Here is a 20,425-nt window from a genome sequence, read left to right as displayed (position 1 = left end):
TGAAATTCACAGAAGGTAAATATTGATTGGTACATTGTTGCTAGGGCTGCTTTAAAGAGTGCCATTACGCTGGGAAATTTCCTAAGAGGTGTTGTATGAGCAAAAAGAAACATGACAGTTGACAGCAGCAGAATTTGGTGTTTTGGTCCGAACCAGTCATGAAATTGCACCAAATTTGAATACCATCCCTGGCTGTGGTTCTTCAGTCTACTCTAATAGTGTGGAAGGTTTGGCGGAGAAAGCATGGGAGTGCAAACTGACCACAGCACAATGTTGAAATCATCGCTCCTGTGGGACATTTTACTGCAATTTTTGTGGTTTGCTCGTCAGGCTCATTCTCATGAAGGCCATCTTCACATGCATTGGTTGCATCCTCATTTTAGCTTTAAGAAATGACGAATCACATTTGCTTGGTAATAGATTCAGGGTTAGGGCGTGATTCTTGCTGACCTCTGCTTGCCAGTTATAACTCCAGACCTCTAGTTCTTTGAACGGATTTCCAACAAACACTAACCCTCAGCCTGGAGGAAAATCTACAAACCAAGGCCTGTGTGTGTGTGTGTACACCACGCAGCATCAAGTGCCTCATTTGTAAAGTTGTTTTTTATTTTTTTTATTGTTGCTAGGCAATGGAAATGTTTTTGATACCAACTTATCAAATCAACAGCATTATTTATTTAATGAATGAATGAGTTTTATACTTCACCAGTCCAATAGATGGGTAAATACATACTGCTTACAATAAAACACATTGCTTCTGTTAAAATCCCTGCAACCACAACTCCATCCACATTAAATCTTTCAAAATCTTACCCATATATGTATCTCTTCTCTGATCAGTTCATATCCCTCTCCTCTCCTCTCCTCTCCTCCTCTCCTCTCCTCTCCTCTCCTCTTGTTGGCATGTGTACTGCAGCCGAGTGCCTTGTTGTCTGTGCAGTGTTAAATATTAATTGGGAATCAGTGGAGGACTTGTCTCCTAAATGATAGAACAGAAGGGCCCAGGCTTGCCTCAGGCAGCCTGCAGGCGCCTTTCTTCTTCCATTTACCTGCAGGCCTGTGCACCAGCACTTCCTCCAGTCTGACAGGCCTGCCCAGGCGCCTCCAGCCTCCCCTCATCTCTCCGTCTCTCTCCCACTCTCTCCCTTTCTTCCTCCTTCTTTGCTCGCTGCACTGGTACCTTTTCTTATCTCTGTGTGCACTTACAATCTCTACCTCTGGGGTCTTTTACACCACACCTGTGTGTGTGTGTGTGTGTGTGTGTGTGTGTGTGTGTGTGTGTGTGTGTGGTGTGTGTGTGTGTGTGTGTGTGTGTGTGTGTGTGTGTGTGTGTGTGTGTGTGTGTGTGTTTGTGTTGTTACCATGTCCATTTGAGTTTGTGCATGACTGTGAATGCTGCTTGCTCTTGGCTGTACATGTAACCCTTTGAGAAAATAGTGTTACAGCGTGGCATATTCTCCTAAAGACAGGACAGGGAGGGCACAACATAAATATTTTAAGTCAGGATTTTTGCGTGTTGTATTTCTTTCTTGGCTCTGTGTCCTGCACTGCTCTTTGTCTCATCCCTGAATGGTTTAATCTATGTTTCTTCTTCCTGATGTTTCCCCATAACTGGCCTCGCAGTTTGTCTTTCTTTCTTCTGAGAGCCTCCCTTTGTTCCTCTCTATCAGTCATGTCATCTGAAGAGGTGTACCGAGACAAAACAACTGGCACCAGCTGTTTTTTGGTGCACTGACTAGCTCTAACTTGTGGATGACCCTTCTGGACTGAGTTAATTAAGCTTCAGAGATTTTGTTTTGGAAATCAAAGCAGTCTAACCTGTTGTTGTATTTTGAGTCTGTATCTGTTTGCGCTGGAGCACAGCTTTCCACAAGGTTCAGTGAAGGTATACTGTGGAGCGGCAGGGCTGAATGGAAAATGGAGAAACTAAGAGAAGGAGGAGAGGGCAGCAGAGAGTCAGGGCTATAACCAGAGGAGAGTAGGGGGGTGGGGTTGACTTTGATGCCATAGGAATGAGTTCACAGGCTCATGAGCACAGGCCTAATCGCACATGACAATATCGGCTGGTGTGCCAGTCGCAACGCATAACCACCCCGCTGCTTGTGCTGACTCGGAGTATTTGCTGATAAAGCTCTGCTTTCTAGACCATGCTGTACGCACAATGAGGGTGGCCCAGGCAGGCCTGAGGGCTGGCTCATCACAGGCAGCCCACAAACCGGGGGCTAGGTCCCCCCCATCTATACAGAATGCACTCCACTAAGCCCTTTGGCCAGACTTGATTATTAAACAGAGAGCAGTTTTGTGATGAATAAAGTTATTTTTTCCATTTATAATCCTGAAATGAGGTCGTGGCTGTGTTCATAGTGTGAAATATTCAGAGTTGATATTTTTCTATTGAAATGCCTTCTTTTTTTTTTGCCATCATGGGAACAAACCCGTAGCCCGTTCTTTTTGTTTGCCCGTTTTGTTTATGCAGTGCAGTTTGTAGTGTGAGTTAAACATGTTGCCCCAGTTTCTGTGTTTGTTTGGTGCACGGGTGCCCCACAAAAGCCCTGACATGTCTGCTGCTGGCCTGCATTCCTTTGCGGCTCAAAGAGGACATAAACTACCCACTGGTGTTGTTTTTGCTGGACAGTCAGGGAGATCATCAGTAATTAACATGTGCAGTAATCTCCTTTGAATAAAAGGGGGTCCTATGTTATGTTCTCATTCATGCATGCTACGATTTCTTGCGTTAAATGTTCCATTAACAAACCAGATTGTAAGATGTCTGGCGAAATATCTTTATCGTTTTATCTTTTTTAATGCTATCTCCAAAAAGGATAGTGCTGATAATAATGTTTTTAATTCCAGAGAGAGATTTGCTGCGGTGGTGCCAGTGGTGTTAATGGTGCAGGAATGCAGGACGAGTGCTTTCCCACGCTGTTAGTTTTCTTCTGCCGGGCGCGTTTGAGACGAGGCTCTGGGCCGGCTAGGCTCTGCTAATGCAGCCAGAGTGCAGACAAATGGAAAGTGACACTTGTGTGTGTAGAATGGTATTTGTGGTGACGCTTTGACTACAGATAATAAAGTGTTCGCCCTGAGGTGATTTCGCCCGGCAAGCACCCCAGATGAAACTCACTTACTCAGAGAGGGAGACAGAAGAGACAGAGAGGGGGGATGAGGAGACTGAGAGAGGAGAATGAAGAGACAGAGAGGGCGGATGGAGAGAACGATGAAGCAAAAGAAGAGACAAAGAAAATACAGAGCAGAGGTAAAGAGGATGAAGAAGAGAGATATCAGCAAAAAGATCAAGAGACATGCAGAGGGAAATTCAGCTGTTTGTAATTTCAGAGGTGACAGAGATTTGTCCCTTTTGACACCTATTCATGTATCACATTAATATATACACACTTATTTACATTTTGGGGTTTTTGATGATTAATGGTTATCGATGCTATAGCTACTAAAGAGGAAGGATGTCAGGTTCAACTGGAGGGTAAAATGTTTGGATCAACTGTTGTTAGCAGGATCTGTGAGTGTGTGTTTCTGTGTGTTTCTCTGTGTGTGTGTGTGTGTGTGTGCTGCCAGGCCATGTGTACAGAGGAGTCCTTCAGGATCAATCAATTCTCAGTAATTTCCCCTACAGCCCATAAAAGCCAGGTCTGTCTGGAAGGAGCATGAGGTTGCCACATCAAACCAGCTAATTAATTTTCATGGCTGATTCAGTAACATCTGGCTTTAGAGATAAATTCTAACGAGAAAATGTAAACATGGCAGTGTCCTGGCGGTATAATATTCAGTTTCTGGGGAGGAAACCTTTATAATAGAAACCTAATTAGCTGTTTTGATCTGACACATTGTCCACAATTGAGTTATACACATATGGAAAACTGTAAAAGAATTATATTAATAGACTAACATGGAGAAAGTTAAAACAGATCTTCTTTTTCTTCTGCTCCTTTCCACTGCTCTCTGTACCTGTGGACTTTATCTCAGTCTCGGTGTACTGTATTAACCGCACACGTGTACGGCCTCACTGCAGGCTAACTAAATGACCTCATGCTGCAGTCTCTGTGAGGAAGAAGCCCAAATTAGGCTCTCAATTTGGTATTTATTCCATCTGCTTGTGCAGGAAATAGATTAAATCTTAGATGAGATTGGGTTTAATGAAATGAAAGATTAGATTTGGGAGTTTTGTCCAAGTTTTTTTAAATCTCTTTTAATGATTAAATCCATTTTTGACATTGTGCCATGTCTGCGTGCCTGTGAAGGATCAGTGTGCAGATTGCTTTAACATTCTCATTATCCTCTTTGCTATTTGTGAAACATGTTGGCAGGTTAAAAGCCCAATATGTGATTGCAGTATGGCACCCCCTGTTGAAAAATGTTGTCCAACTACTTTTATTTACACAGTCATTCATTTGATTCAATTATCTTCTTCTGTCTGACATTTGATTCAAAAGTAACATTATGTGACTGTGAAATATACAAGGTTTGTTTAATTCAAAGGAAGTTTTTTTTTTTATTTAGAAAGTTATGTTAAAAATTACAATTGATGGGGCAACCTCCTTAAAAAATAAATGCTAAGAATTTAGAGAATACAGAAAGGAGTTTGGTGAAGAAGACCACATTTTCTTTTCCACTGTCTTACAATATGCATTTGTTTGATGATTATGATGACACAAGCAGCCGTGAATTCAGACAGCTCTATCCTCTGAGAAATCATTGCAGTTTGATTTTTATCTTTGCAATTATAGATAGCAAAGGCCTGACAAATAATTGCCTTGATTTTTTTTCTCTGTGTTGTTGCACAGAAAATCAACCTTGAGATGAACAGAGGGAGATGAGTGTTCCTAAAAATGGCTTTTCTGATATCAAGCAAGCAGCAGGGTTCCATTTCCCCTAACGTGCACTTGAATTGATTAGTACTCTGGCTGAGGGCATATTCAACATGTCTGCCCCCCTGCAAGGCTGCTCTACCCTGTTGATCACTGGCTCATACATGTGCTTCCTCTGCTCCCTCTCTCCTCAGGAAGCTCCTGTGGGGCACTGAGGCTTTGATTGACTGGCGGCCGAGTCCACAGGACGCCTCTATTATTATCATCTCTACCTCTGCAGAGGGGCGGGGGGCTATGTCCAGGGGGTCTGGCCGACAGCCCCTGCTTTGTGTGCCCAATAGTCAATTAGAGGCAGCGCACTGCCGGAGACGAGTGGGATGCAGGGTTAATTGCAGAGGACCAAACAGCTGGCTCTATCAGGGCCCATTGTGTTTGCAGCAGTTGTCACGGCAATTGAGGCCTGGCTGTAATCGCTGACTAATCAGCCCTGTGCCAGATGACACCTCCATTAGCACAAGGCAGGTATTGTTCAGGACGCGAAGCTGCCTCTGGCTTCCCCCCGCCTGCCCGTCCTTTTACAGCAGGCTAACGGAGGTGGGGAGAGGATGTCATAGACCCTGATCCTATCTGCTAAGAGCTAAACAATAGCCGCAGGTCAAGGGTTCCTCCCTGGAACAATGCTATTGAATCTGCCCTTTCTAGGCTGCGACACATTTGACAGGTCAAGCTTTTTTCCAAGCTGAGGGATTCTGACGTGAAGGACTGCTTTGGCCATGAATTATTAATTTTGAGTAACTTCATTACAATGAGGGCAAAGTGTTCATAAGTGGTGGAATGTGGTACAAGGCTGCTGGCCCAGTGGTCTAAAATGCATACCACATGAAGAATCTTCACTTTGGATCCTTTGTGGTTGAAAGGACACATGATCAGTACTGTTGGCTCACAGACATTTAACAGTGAGACTGTCCCTCACAGGGGAAATGGCTCCCAGTCAATGCGGTTGATGTTGGACTGCAGCTGACCCTATGTTTTCTTTCATCTTTCTGGTTAATCTCTGCCCCTGTTGTTTGCCCTAACCTCATCACAGACGGCTCTGTTTGTTTGGCCAAAGTTAATGTGGACTATGCACTCGTTGTTCTGTGAAAACTTAATTGCAGTTCAACCAAACGGTCCTCTCCCTTCATTTAAACAAGTTCTTTTTTTCCCACTGCTCACCCTGTACATGGTCAGGGGGGATCAAAGCGGTGTGGTAAGTAGGGATACAGGCTTGCAGGAGTGAGTGAGAAAACGCCAAGGGCTTTTTGATGTGTTGGAGCGTTTTCTCCACTAATAAGAAGAAACTTCTCCAACCTGCTCATAATTTTAGAACACTTGGAAACACTAATAAATGGGAGCAAGGGCATTTCAGGCAGTTCTCTCAGACTTTTTCCTCTGCTTATTCATTTAAACCTCTAATTAAAATGCAAAGCATTCTCATGGTCTTCTGGATTTGGTACTGCACTCTCGCACAGCCTCTGACTCCCTATCTCTGCTCCCTTTTTCTCCACTCCCCTGCCCCCCCTCTCTTTCCACCTCACCTAACTCCCTGCTCTCATACTCTCTCTGTCTGCCTTTGCTTCTTGTGATCAACACAATTTGACCTCTCACTTGGAAGAAGTGCACAGAATTTAATGGATTTTTTACAGTCTAATCTAACCAGTTCCCTCTTTATTGCTGTTTTGTACCCAGTGGACCTCATCTTTACCAGGCCTCCCCCCACCCTTCCACCACCTCCTCCACCCTCGCACCAAGAAAATTAGTTCATCAGAATTCAAAATGTACTGCTGGCTAATTAAAGGAGTGTTAATTGAGTGTTCAGAATTGGGTACCCCCTTCACCAAACGCATACAGACAGACACACACACATGCGTGCATACACACAAGCACACATGCAATCACAGTGACAGCACGGGGTACACCAAGGACGTTGCGCTTGGGGAGTTTCATGCCAATCAAAAATGGAGAGAAAGGAGAGTGCCCATCCTCCAAGTGAAATGGGATTTCTAGATCATATCATGGCCTACTGCAGCTCAGTCCGGCTCTGTGCTGCCATGTTATCCTATCCCAGCCTTGCTATCTCTGTCTGACCGCTGGAGAGTGTAACACTGCACAGATAGCCTCTCTCACTGCGTGCATCGTGCTAATGAGGGGTGGCATTTAGAGATGTGCTGCTCTGACACATGGGCATTGTGTGCCAGGCACTGGGTGATTAAGGACGAAGGTCAGCCCATTAATTGCCTCCCTGCCATCTCCGCTCCCTGGCGCGTGATCTCTCAGAACTAATGCATGTGTTTGCCTGAGCTTTTATCTCATCTCCAATGCAGTTCAATCATATGCTTGGTTTGTTTACATTCCTTTCATGTGAAAGTTTTTTTTTCTTACTTATTGTAAAAGCAGCGTTAGCCCAGGTTCCCCCTGTTCTTGTACTATAAGATGTTTCATGTGCTTCTGAGTGCACATAGCCTCCTGCTCTCAGGAAGGGAAAAAGCATATTCTTCCATCCCCAGGGGAAATAATTAATCCTTACAAGGCTGTCGCATGTCGAAATGAAGCGAGTGTGAAGCATTTAGCCCAGGAGGCATTGCAGGCTGTCGCCCGCACAGGCACCTGTTGTTGTCCCTGCCCTACATTTCATGAGAGAGCGCTGAGCAGAGGATAACAACATGCTCCACTGATGGCAAATGAGACACACAACTGCAGATGCAGGTTTGTGTGTGTGTGTGTATGTGTGAGTGTATGTTTTTGCCTTTTTTTCCCCCAGTTATCATGCATTGTGTTTGCATGCACGACCACTCAGGAGAGTGTGCACAGGTGCAGGAAACCCCCTACCTTATGAGGAGGTGAGGGCTCACACAAAGGAGGCAGTGTTGGCTGCTTCAGAGGGTGTTTATCAGCTAGCACCATCGGTATGCTGCTGCTCATAGCTATGATCTAGTGCAGCCTAAACCAATAAGTCACAGAGCGCTAGCCTAAAAAGAAACTCTCTCCTTTAACCTCCATGTCCTCACTTATAGACTTACTGCTCTGGAGGAGAGAGATGTGGAGACCCTGCACATCAAACACAAAGTGTGTATAACAGCGTGTGTATGAGAGTGAAATTACACCTCGGTTTGTGGCCATAGTTACTGTAATCAACTTTACTATAAAATTTATACCATGGAACTTTTTAAAGAGGAAGCTAGAATCAGAAGCATCCAGATGCTCATTTGCCTCCTCCTCCTCTTCTTCCTTTATGCCTGTGGGTTCTAATAACCGGAAGCCTTTGTGGAGCTGAGATGGGTTTTGTAGGCCTGAAAGGCCTCTAATCCCTGTGGCCTGTGAAGTGTGAAACCCTTTGATGCCAGGTTGGTGTGCCAAAGGCTCTGCCTATTGACAAACAAGGGCCAAGCTGGGAAAAGACGGAGGGAGAGGGCTTTCTCGTCTCACTCAGAAGAAATGTAGGCTCAGGCATGGAAAATATGGACTCAGTCAGTGAGAAGGAATAGAATTAGCCACCCTTTAATGAATTTCCTGGCTGTTTTATAGTTTTTTTCCTCATGTGGCAGTAATTAGGTGGAATGATGGGCATATTGCAGCTGGGGGCTTGTAGGGGCGGCAGGGCACAGGCCCTTGATATGCCTGAAAGCCAAGTATCTTTCCTCATTTAGACCATGTGATGATCAAAGACGGGTTTTTTTGCCCTCATGTAAAGAAGATCAGAAAAAATGCTGCCATTCCATTTGCATGTGGATCAGCAATGTGCTTTGAAATGAGCATGTTTTTCTCTTCTGAGCAAATGAAATAAGTCTTCTGTCAGTTTTCCACTGCAAGTCAGAACATCAAAGCAAATGGCACTGCTGTCACCAGGGAAGCTGAGCTTTGCCTCAGTAAGGTTGGTTAGATCGTAGATTGGCTGGCCTGGCACACTCAGCCTAGCCCATTAGGATGGCACCAGGTTCCCCCGCTCTGATTACAACAAAGTCATTAAAGCCAGGCTATTTTTTACAAATTTAAATTCTAGTGTTTCTGATTTAGAAAGCATACTGTCTGCAGGACAAATCAAACTGACTGACAAACTGAATAGGTCTTGCACTAAATTTGGCTTGGGATATTCTCAGTCTCTCCCCTCTGCTGTTAAATTCCCAATTTATTTCTTTTATGATATGGATCTTGTAGATTTAATCATTTTCACAGTTGGAGACCCATAGGGTTGTTGAAATGAACTCCCCATGCTATCTGTAATGGGAGCAAAGAAATGAGAATTGTGACTACTTGGCTGTGGAGTCTCTTTAAAATGATTTTGCAATCGGAAAGGAAATGGAGTGAGTCCTAGTCACAGCCCGCACCCTGCAGACTCCTTAGGTCGCCAGGACATTTGCTGACGGCACAGTTATGGCAGTTAATTTTTGTGCGTTTTGTTAGCTTTTGCATAAAAATGTCATTTTTGAAGGGGTTGCAAGTCATTTGTGGCAGCTGATATATTGCTTGTAAATTGAGTTCTTTTCCCAACCCCCCACCCTTTTTGTTACACTGAGCTAAGTAGCCATGAAATTGCCTGAATAATGTCGTTTAAATCCAATCTCACCGCGGCCCCTCACCTCCATGCCCAGCCCCCAAACAATGACACATGGTAGGGTTTTTAGAAATTGCCATTTTCCTGTTTGCCACCTCGATTCACAATGGCCAAGCCTTGGCTCATTGAGCGAGGGCCATTGCTAGTCTCACTCGCCACGTTCACTGCTGAATTGAATTTTGGGATTGGATTGGTTTCATATGGCAAACTGTAAACAGCATTTGCATTTCATGTATATTTATAGGTATAGTCCGTACCTGCCTTTTGTCTGTTCTGCCATGTATTATTCTGTAAAATAAACATCTATATTACATGAAAAAATCCATCCAATCCGAAAAGCCATCTTTTGCTTGTCTGTTTATCATGGAAATATTTCTTAGTCTCACTCTCATTTATTTGAGCTCACCAATAATGTGTCTTTTTAAATGCTTTTCAAGGTGTGTTAATTTGCAAACCAATTTTTCAGTTTTATCCTTGACTAAGTTTGCAAATAGCAGCGCTCCATATTCTTGACTTGACTCTGGTCTGACATAGTTAACCTTAACCAGGCTAGTAATTCCCCATCGATGTTTAATTGTTTTTTTGTGATGGCCTCTTCGCGTACTCCTGGATTGAATAAATGTGGAAATTCTGTGGCCAAGGGTAAGACCCAGTAAGTGATACCACTTATAAATCTCAAATGTGCCACTGCAATTAAACAAGCTTTTATCCCCTCCCTTCGTCCCTCCTTGCCTGGTATCCAAGGCTAACCCAATTCAATGCTAAAGAGAGTCCGAATTAATTTCACAATGGACTGATTTAACAGCGCCTAAGGTACCAGGCTTTGACAGAATGAGTTTTTAAAAAGATCCATTTGTCTAGGGATGAACTTCCACAGGAGGGTGTGAAAATGAGATGGAAAGAAAGCTCAAATGGAGGAGGGGAGTGATGGAACATAAATGAATGTCAGCCCTGATTTACAATTTGCAAACTCTGATGGGTGGTTTTGAAGTGTGTCTACTGTTTGCACCTGGTTTTTATTAACATGCTCTTGTAGGACGCTGATATTTTTCAGTCTGCTTTATATGTAGTCACTGTAGTGCTGCCAGGTTTTACTGTTGCAGCAGAGTAGTGGTTATTGCAATTGATTGATTGATCTGACTTTGTGGCTGCCATTGCTGTCGGCTCCTTCGATATTTCTGGTAATTAAACCCATAGTCTGCTGTTCTGTTCTCCTACAAATGCAGCCCTCTGTGTTTTTTATCTCAATCATTCATTTCGCTCATACTTTTCTCTCTGTTTGTCTTACAGGTGAACTGGTGGTGCCCACACATTCCCCACGCTACCCCACTGCGGCAGAACTTGATGCCTTTGCTCAGAAGACAGCCAATAGCCCTCTGTCCATCAAGATCTTCCCCACCAACATCAGGGTTCCCCAGCACAAGCACCTTAACCGGACTGTGAATGGATATGACACCACAGGGCAACGCTATAGTCCCTACCCACATATCCATACAGGGGGCTACCATGGCCTGCTTGCCATCGTCAAGGCCTCCTCATCGTCCTCATCATCAACATCCACCTTTGTCCCTTCAAAAGGTGTTCTCAAGAACTCCGAAGGCAGACGGACTAAGCTCTCTCCAGCCCACATAGCTGTTGCCCCGTACCCACCCCCTAGTAGTAGCACTTTAGCCAGTGGCCACGGCCAAATGGTATACCACACTGGGCCCTCAAAGCCTCCAGAAGGCCCTGGACTGTCGGTTCCTCCAAATGTCACTGTAGCTGGCTCAGTGATTCCTGTAACAGGGGGCCGAGGCCTGGCCCTGCCCGCACAGTCCAACCTCCCCTCCATCCAGAGCATCATCTACCAGATCAACCAGCATTGCCAGGCCCAGGCTCTGCAGCAGGTGTGCCAAGGGGCTGCCACTGCACCGTCAAATTCCAGCCCCTCCAAACAGGGCACAACTGTCATGGGGCTCTCTTCTAGCTCCTCAGGTGGAGGCTATGTGGTAGGAATGGGTCCCCAGGCTAATATGGTGTACACAGGGCCTGGGTTGCAGACTCAAAACGCAGAGGCAATGAAGACTGGTGTGTACACAGATGGTATGGACTATATCCTTTGGCAGAAACAGCAACAACAACAACAACAGCAGCAGCAGCAACAGGCTGTCCTCCGTATGTACAGTGGAGGTAGCGGAGGAGGTGGCGCCATTAGCAAGTCCCCCGAAACTTGTGTTCCAGGGGGCGGGATTATGGCGGCCCAGATGTCCTCCTCTTCCTCCAGACCTTACCACCTGACAGCGAGTGCCAGCGGAGGAGGCGGGATGGACAAAGTCAGCTCTTCCCCTTTGAACTGCGTGGGTATGCATGGAAATTTCTCAGTGGGTCAATACTTTGCCCCACCGTGGAACAGTGTGCTGGTGACACCTGATAGTGACTGCTACAACCCCCAGGAGCTTTTGGGCACCTCCACAGGAGGGCCAGTCACGGGGCACAGAGAGATGGGTTACCCCCATCACCATCACCTCTACCACCACCATCATCATCATCACCCTGCTATAGACAGCGGGGGAGGTTTGTGCTGCAGTCTGCCCAGCAAGAGCTTGTGCAACACGTCTGTGCTGAGCAGCAGCTTGCAGTCTCTGGAGTACCTGATCAACGACATCCACCCACCCTGCATCAAGGAGCAGATGCTTGGCAAAGGCTACGAGACTGTGTCTGTGCCACGTCTGTTAGACCACCAGCATGCACACATCCGCCTCCCTGTTTACAGATAGAGCGGGAAGAAGAGGAGGAAGAGAATCAAGAGTTGTGAATTTGTGAAGAAAATCAAAGTTAAAGAACCAAGATGTTTTTCTGGGTACAGATTGTTGAGAGTGGCACTGCTTTAACTAGTGTGGGAGCTTAGAGAAGAGCAGTTGTTGTGCTGTGTGAACCTAGGTTTGGTGGTTTCAAGGCAGGCTGTGGGAATCCCAAATATGAAAGGTGGTAGTGATTGCCAGTGGGAGAGAAAAGGGATTTCAAGATTCTCCAGATGTTCCATTGTGTGGTTTGCCAATAGGAATTTTGGATTGGTTATTTTTTTTTTCTTATGTTTTTTGTTGTTTTACTTGCCTGAACATTTTTGATGAGAATCATAGGTTGACATGAAGTGCATACGCCACTTGTATCCCCCTTCCAAATACTAAGGATGAAGCTACTGTGTAGGTTGTCACTGAAATGGTCTTAAAATGACCAACGTTTAGGGCTGCTCTCAAAGTCCAAAACTCTGTAACAGTACACACATAAACACACACGACAGACAAACACATACAAATACACACAAATGTACTGATACATGAGGAGACTAAAATTACTGGCAGTACTCGGCTTGGTATGTACAAGGATCATAAGGTTGAATAAAAAGGATAGTACAATATTAGTTAATATTGCTGTTATAATTGATACATAAATTGCACTGCTTGAATCTTGTTAACTTTAAAGTTTGGAATTGGGTAGTTTGGATATGATATATTTAAGAAACTTGAAAAACTTGAACCTATTTTTTGTTGTTTTATATATTTGTAGGTATATTATATGCATCGGCTGCTATGGGGAAAAGTGTCTCAATTGCTTTTTTTATTTTATTCTTTTCCACTTTTGTTTTTATGATTTAATAATTCCTCCTCAAGCTGATGTGCAGTTTCTTATGTCCTGGTGTGAGGCATAGTCGCTGCTTTGGTTCTGTAAGAACCTGGTCGGAGAGCTCTTTTTCCTAACCAACACTGGAATCTACAATAAATCTTGAAATACTTATTTAAAAAGAAAATGTCGCAAAAAAATACAAGAAAAAGAAATGTTACAATGAAGAATGTGATTGGGAGGTTATCTACATAACCTTACGTGTATGTTTATGCGTGTATGTGGCTGAGTGCATGCGCGTGTGTGCATTTTAGTTTGTGTTCTTCAAAATCCTCAGACTTTTTTTCTTCTTTTTTTTTTTTTAAATTGTGTCATTACAAGATTTCTACCACCAAGACTGAGAAACTGATTCACCAGTCCCATGAACCTCATATCTGAGTAATGTACAGGAGATATTTTGCAAATCTTGCTCCCTTTTTATTAGAGGCTTTAGATATTCTCTGGAGCTAGAGTAGAGATCAATTTCTCACATGACTTCTGTAGTTACAGTTCTACATCCCCTACTTCTGTCAAATGTTATCATAATGGCAGATGGAGGTGGGGACACGTGGAAGTCCTATTTTGGGGGTACTATTCACCCCTAATCCTGCAAACAAAAACAAAATGAAAACAATCATGCCCTGTCCTCTGGCATCAGATGGAATGAGACAAGGCGTGCTGCTTTTCCTTGTCCATTTCAGCCCCTGGTTGGGATGCATTTAGCCTGGGCCAGTCTTAACTTTATGATTCAGAGCAGTGAAATATTTATTATGACTGTGAGATTCCCTTGAATGTACTGCACTTAAATTACTGCAATGTTTTATTGCCTTGTGGGACTCAAGTGAAAGAGAAAAATTGGATCAGTGCAGCAGTCCTCTGGTCTTAAATTAGCATTTCTTTTGTCCGTCAAATTTAAATGGTAAATTGAATTTAGTAACTGGAGAGAGAGAGACAGAGCTTTGTTGTGGGGAAATACTGGCATCAGTCTAGATTTATGAAGTGCAATTATTATGACTGTATTAACATTTTTCTCTGAGCTTACACCAAAAAATGTAAACTACAGTTGTCAATACATTCCCAATGTACCACATCCCTAATCCCTATCCTTTTTTGTTTTGAGGTGTAAAATAAATTTCTTTAAGAATATATTCAGTAGCCACATCTTGGCTTTGAAGTCTGTCATTATTTTTTAACGTATGTCCTCTAGAAGTCAGTGGGAAATTGGACCCTCGTTCCAGCAGCTCTGTGAGATCCGGAATGGAGCGTGACGTGTGAGGTAGATCCTTTACTGTACTGTAGCGAGAAAACCATCGAATTGATCATCTTTTAAATGTTTACACTCCAGTCACCCAAAGATAAAGGACAGACCGCATTGCTGAAATAAGAAAGGATTTCCTCGTGAATACTGAGGATGAAAAGCAGCGCTCCATAATTAGACCTGTTATTCCTTTTAAGATAACCCTTGCTTAATCTTAACTACGAGCCTTAAATTTTGAGCTAATGGTGTTTGTAGACACGCTACTGTGTTTGAAGGCTGACAAAGATTTCAGTCGAAAGAATACCAAGCCCCTTGGCTTAAATTTGCACAGTAAGCCTCCTTAACATTCCAGTGAAAATTTTTCATGTTGTTTCAACAGCTTAATACCCCAGCCACAGTGTGATTCCAGCATATTTTCTGTCTTGTAGAAATATTTTGACAGATTTACAGATACATCCCGTCCCTAAATCCCCTCCGTTTGGCTTCTGCATCCAAGCATTAAACCCTGTCACATGATGTTGAAGTGAAGAGGAGACACTTGAGGCAGTGGAGTTTCTGGTGTCTGGCCTTTCCCACCAGTGGAGGTCTGAGGCACCAGGCCTCTCTGCTAATGGGAATATTGGGTGACGCCTGGCTGCTGGACACTGCCAGTGGAGAGTATTCATTCACTCAAAGGGTTGAAATCAAACCCTTTTCAAATAGCAAGGGATTTCCTATTAGGTACTGAGAGGAATCTGGCCATTTTGAGCCAAGTTCAACTGAATAAAACAGGGAAACGACACAAAATGAGGCAAGACTCTTTTTTTTTTTTAGCAGAAATGTTTAAGTTAATTTCCGTGTTGTATGGTGGTGTTTAGCTTCTCTTACCATCTTTGCTTTGTGGCTAAATTTTCTACAGTACAGGCTCCCAACTGTCTGTCCCCCTGGGTCCTTTCCACACTTAATGAGCTCCTATTGATGGGATGCATCTTAGCCCTGCAACTCTGGTCCATTCCACAATTCCCGATTTGGACAATGGACGCTTAGCCCATATTAGGATAATAGAATTAAATTTCAAATAGATTTGTGCCTGAGCTGATCCATGCACGGCTCACTCAGCTGCAGAGGCAGAGTGGCATATGGCATGTCATTATCTAAGCCCACCCTCCCCCTGTCCGGGGCCAACAGGGTTCAGCAGTGCTTAAACAAACTGAAGGTTAGGACTGGCTGGCTGGCGTTGAAGGGGAGGACAGCAGGGGGGTGGTGGTGTGTGTGGGGGGGTTGCTAAATCACAGCCTCCACAGCGTCTCAGAGGGCCTCAGCACCGCACCATGGCGCCCGGGCTCAGAGGCCTGCTTTAAAAGCTGGGCTGTGTTTGATCGAGGGGATTTGTTTTCTGTTGGATTATACATGGTTGCTCCCTGCCTGGCTGAGGGGCCCGGTGCAATGTGACAGATCTCAGCAAAAGACAGAAAGAGGGAGAGAGATACAGGGAGGGATTTTGGGGTCAGAGAAGCCTCGAAGCATCAGTAATCAGGATAATTGCCATGTTCCTGGTGCTGGTTTCAGCCTCCCCTCTTTGGCTCTGCGGCCTCATATTCAGATTCAAGCTCTGAGGAAATCATATTCCCCACTAAAAGACTTATTGTGCCTCAATTTACTAAATTCTAGTAAGTGAAATCTTCATTTGTAATTAAGTTTTTAATGCTTGGTAAAATATTTCAAGTTATGTTGTCCAGGATAGGATAAATTACACCATTCAACCCATCTGAATGAGGACATTTAAATCTATAACTTATCTCTGTGGCTACAGACTATTGACTGTTAACACGTTTTCAAGGGCAATGAGACGCTTACGAGGATGGCCTGAGGGCAAAGTGGACGGAAATTGACTTATGCTGGTTGAAAAAACCCCTTAGTTAATCCCAATAAGTCCATGAAGACCTTTACCCAGTGCAAAGGTCTAGTCGCATATTATGCACCTTAAATACTGCTGAGAAGGAAGGAGAGGACCCGTTCAAAGCAGGGTCAGCTCTTTCACTCTCACAACAGAGGGGACGGGAGGGGACAGGGAGGGATAGAGAAAATAAAGGCAGCTGCTCGCTCTGTAGAGTCTTGGCGCTGCTTCTCTAACATACAGATGACAGAGGGAGGTGGAGGGGGGGTGGTGACGTCCCCTCCACACCGCTTTGGTCAACCTCAGCCATGTCCCCTGGCTGCCCTTGGGCCCCTGGGGCTCTCATCTCCGAGTCCTTCCCAGCATCCCTCCTTAACGTCTGCAGAAGATAAAGTCATGAGGCCAGTCCTCTCCATTTGGCTCCTACCTAGCAAGAAGATACTTTAATCAATAATACAGATGGTCCTGAGGAGGCTTGTATAGTTAGCCCACCAGCCTTATAGCTGTATTGCACAATGTCATTAAAAAATATGTTGTGTTTTGCCACAGAGTTAGAGCACATTGCCATTTCTTTAGTGCTACTGAATAAAACTGGGATGGGTTGCGTGGAAGCGCCATACAATTTAAATGTTGTTTTAAGCATTTATTAAACACAACACAAGGTAAATATCAGCACAGATCACAAAATAAATCAGGATCTTTTTTCCAAAGGCACAGCCCCAAAGCCCCTTTCTGAAAGGCAATGCAGCAGGTTGTAATTCCTGGAGCTTACAGCTTTTTTATTTCTTCAGCGACATAACTATGTATGTTCAGCTGAAAAAGCTTATGGCCTCCAAATATTCATCTAGTTTATGTGGTGGGTATATTTCTGTATCCAATCTAAACACAAAAGTCTGGGGATTTTGCTTTTTTTCTTCCTGTTTCCTTTTACTGTTTGTGTGGCTCTCAGAATGTTCCTGTGGACAAACAGGGCTGTTTTTCCCGAATGATCTCAAATGCACCAACGCTTCCAAAGTCTGAGGGTGCTGCAACCTTGAGAAAATCATATATATGGAAATGGGAAATCTATAAAGCATCTCTCTTATTGTTCTCCCTGCAGTGTTGTATTTATGTTTTAAAAATGATTTTGTCTCCTCAGGATGAAAAAATGTAAAGAATACCTTGCTTTTTTTTGGAAAATGATAATATATGAGTCTTAGATTTCGAAATAAGAAGTCTGAATATAAAAAAAGCTGTAAAATCCTTTAGTCGTGGGGTTTTCAACTTTTGAATGTGCCTACAGCCAAGCATCCCAGTGATTGCTTACCTTCTACCCACTCTCCAGTTCTGCAATCTCCCCCTAATCTCCCCACAACCATCATCTTCAATTTGCTGAAACTGCCACTGTCCCCCCTCCATCCTAACAACCACAGTAGATATTTTGTCTGTTCCCTGCTTTTTGTCAATCTCAGGACTGAAATTTCTTTATTTTAATGTAGATGGTTGGTTTTCATTTGACCTCTCCTCTCTTATGTATTATTGTTTGACATAAGTAAATAAAGCAGATGACTTCTATGCCTGTCTTGTTGCTCTCATATACAGCAGACCCCTCTGTCTTTCTTCTTATTCTCTCTCTCTCTCTTCCTGTAAACATCTTAAACTGTTTTTAAGACTCTGGACGAGGCCTTACTGTAATGAAGGTAAGCATATTAGTCTAAGGATTCACCTTGCACATCACCGCCATATGCCGGCCTCTTACAGTCCTGTTGTTCACTTGACCTTTTTCACCTTTGCAGCAGTATATTGTGGCATCACTAAGGCCTCACAGTTTATGAAAGATGTCTCTTTTGTGCTATCTTTGGGTAACAGCCTCACCCTGGGTGAACTAGCAAGAAAGAAAGAAAGAAAGAACCCTTTTTTACTGTGGGAATTATTGACTTTTTTCCTGGATGAAGAATGGGAGAAACTGCTCTCAAGCAAGCTAAGTCTCTTTACATGCAATTTAACAAGGCGGCGAAGACATGGCGTCCTCTGAAACCACACAATAAGGGAATATCAGCTGTCTCAAATAAACTGTCTTTTTAATATAATTTTTGGGGGCAGTAGGGGCTTTTTATCACCTTGGAGTGACAGGAAAGTGGGGAGAGAGAGGGGGGATTACATGCAGCAAAGGGCTACAGGTTGGAATCGAACCCAGGCTGCTGTGTTAACGACTCAGTCTTTGTACATGGGGAGGAACCTCAACCAGGTGGGCTTCTGAGGTGCCCCCAAAAAATGTTTTCTGAACCTAAATTGTTACAAATCAAACCACAGCCACTGACCTTTGTGTCTGACTGCAGCTCACACCCATACACCTCTTCTAAAAATACACCAAAATAAAAGACAAACTACATTAGTGCTTTATATCTGCATTATATTTGAATTTCCTTATTGATAGTCTATATTTTAATTGCAAGCTATAAAAAATATAAAATGTATTCTTTTTGTTAGCAGGATTTTGCCAGCACGGCGTTCGTCCACTTCCTGAAGATAAGGAACACAACGTACACCCAATCTAAATGTTTAACAACACAGGTATCTTCAAGAACTCAATATTGACGCTTTTTCCTCCTTTCTCTCCTCACTCCCAACCTCTCCACCCACCTAAAACATCAGATAAGCCGTAGACTGATGAGCCAGCCGCCTCCACCAGAGCGTGTGGTACTGGGAGACTGCACACTGATTTCATACACGCTCGCTCAGACAGAAAAAGAGCTCTGTGGAGCAGAAATGCTTCTCTTATTAGCAAAACTCATTCACCTGCACGCCACATTGAGTCCATGGCAATTTCACAATAAATCATGAGAGATGCCTATAGAGGCCGGGCAGCAGGCTGATGCTCTGCCGTGGCCATGCCCTCGCCTGTCAGTTTAGACACTCTGAATCATTTCGGGTTCAGCTCCCTCGTTTCATCTTAGATGAACTGAAAGGTCATCTCACACGCCACCTAACCAATATGTCTCTGACTCCTCATCTCCCAGTGCTTCCAGTGATTGCTCATTCCATTTAGAAATACCACACCTCGGTGAAATATTTCACTGGGGATTATGGAAAGAATTTCAAGGAATTATTGCAAGGCAGAAAATTAGTACTGACTTAAAACTGTGAGAAAAATCTGCTTCAGGAGTTGTCTTTTTGGTCTTAAACTGACTTTATCTTTTATCCTGGAGAATCATTCAGCGGTGATCCGTCCACCTCTTTTGCAATATTAGTTGGTGAAATGATGAATGAGAGTGTAACCTATATGCAGGGAGGTTTCCCTCTCTGTATCAGGCTGCTGGACCTCAGGCAGACAATGAATGTTGCACTTGAAGCCATCAGACAGTCTGGAGTGTTGTTTAGTGAATAAAGAATGAGTTGGCCCAAGTCCAGCCCAGTAACCGCCTGAGACTCATCAGCCTAAACACCTTAAAGCTTAACTGGCTGGACAATAGCTGCACAATTTGTACTGCCAATATCTAAGCTAGTTAGTTTACTTAAGACCTTTGGCTGACGCTGTTGACTTTCCCTTATGCGTGGTTACCAAATGAGGGCCGTTACACCATGATCCTGTTTGGCTGTCACTTGGTTTGTTGAGACACATTTGTGGCAGGGAGCACACACATGCTGCAAGCGAGTGAGCCATTTTGTTAACAGCTCACACTTCCTGTGCAAGTGTGCGGTTCCAGAGTTGCTGACAGTGACACTTGCAGGACCGAGCCCTGCCCTACTTAACAGGCTGCAGGGAGGAGGGAAGGCCAAGTTGTCAGCAGCGCTAGGTGCTCACTGCTTAGATAAACCTGGAGGATTAGTGGCCCAGTTAAAGTTGGGGCAAAGAGGATTAGCCTCTTCTCTGAGGTGGTGAGAGATTCCCCGTGTCCTTCAGCGCTGCCGGCCTCAGAGAGGGGAGAGAGGAGGAGGAGGAGGAGGAGGAGGAGGAGGATGGGAGGTGAGGTGAGGGGTGAGGCCCTAGTTATCATGTGTGAGAATCACCACTGTAACATTTTAAAGAGGAAACGGAAAGGTGAGGTGTAATGATGAAAGGTGAAAGGAAATGAAGCAGTTCATAAATTGTTGCCATCTTGTGGTTTCATTATGAAGGCAAAAGCCCATAATTACTGGTCTGGGTGTTACAGCGAGGTCAACGAGACCTGAGATCTGCAGGAACAAAATACTTCATAAGTGGACTGCATTCAACAAACTATAACCTATTATTGTAATAATAGTTAGCACTGGCAATGCAA

The 20,425-nt window shown here is 44.0% G+C and overlaps 1 protein-coding gene across 1 annotated transcript in view; it reads left to right on the top strand.

Moving 5' to 3' along the window:
* fam222aa (family with sequence similarity 222 member Aa) overlaps positions 1-14,198 on the top strand; it is a 46,111-nt gene extending 31,913 nt beyond the window's left edge. Inside the window, exon 3 of the mRNA XM_051422473.1 lies at positions 10,702-14,198. Coding sequence (XP_051278433.1) covers positions 10,702-12,167 — 1,466 coding nt within the window. The 3' untranslated portion in view covers positions 12,168-14,198. The remainder of the gene's footprint in view (positions 1-10,701) is intronic.
* The last annotated feature ends 6,227 nt before the right edge of the window (positions 14,199-20,425 follow it).

This window comes from Dicentrarchus labrax, unplaced genomic scaffold (genome assembly GCF_905237075.1).
Source record: "Dicentrarchus labrax unplaced genomic scaffold, dlabrax2021, whole genome shotgun sequence".
Classification (NCBI taxonomy): Eukaryota; Metazoa; Chordata; class Actinopteri; family Moronidae; genus Dicentrarchus; species Dicentrarchus labrax.
This window is presented reverse-complemented; position numbering and strand designations above follow the sequence as displayed.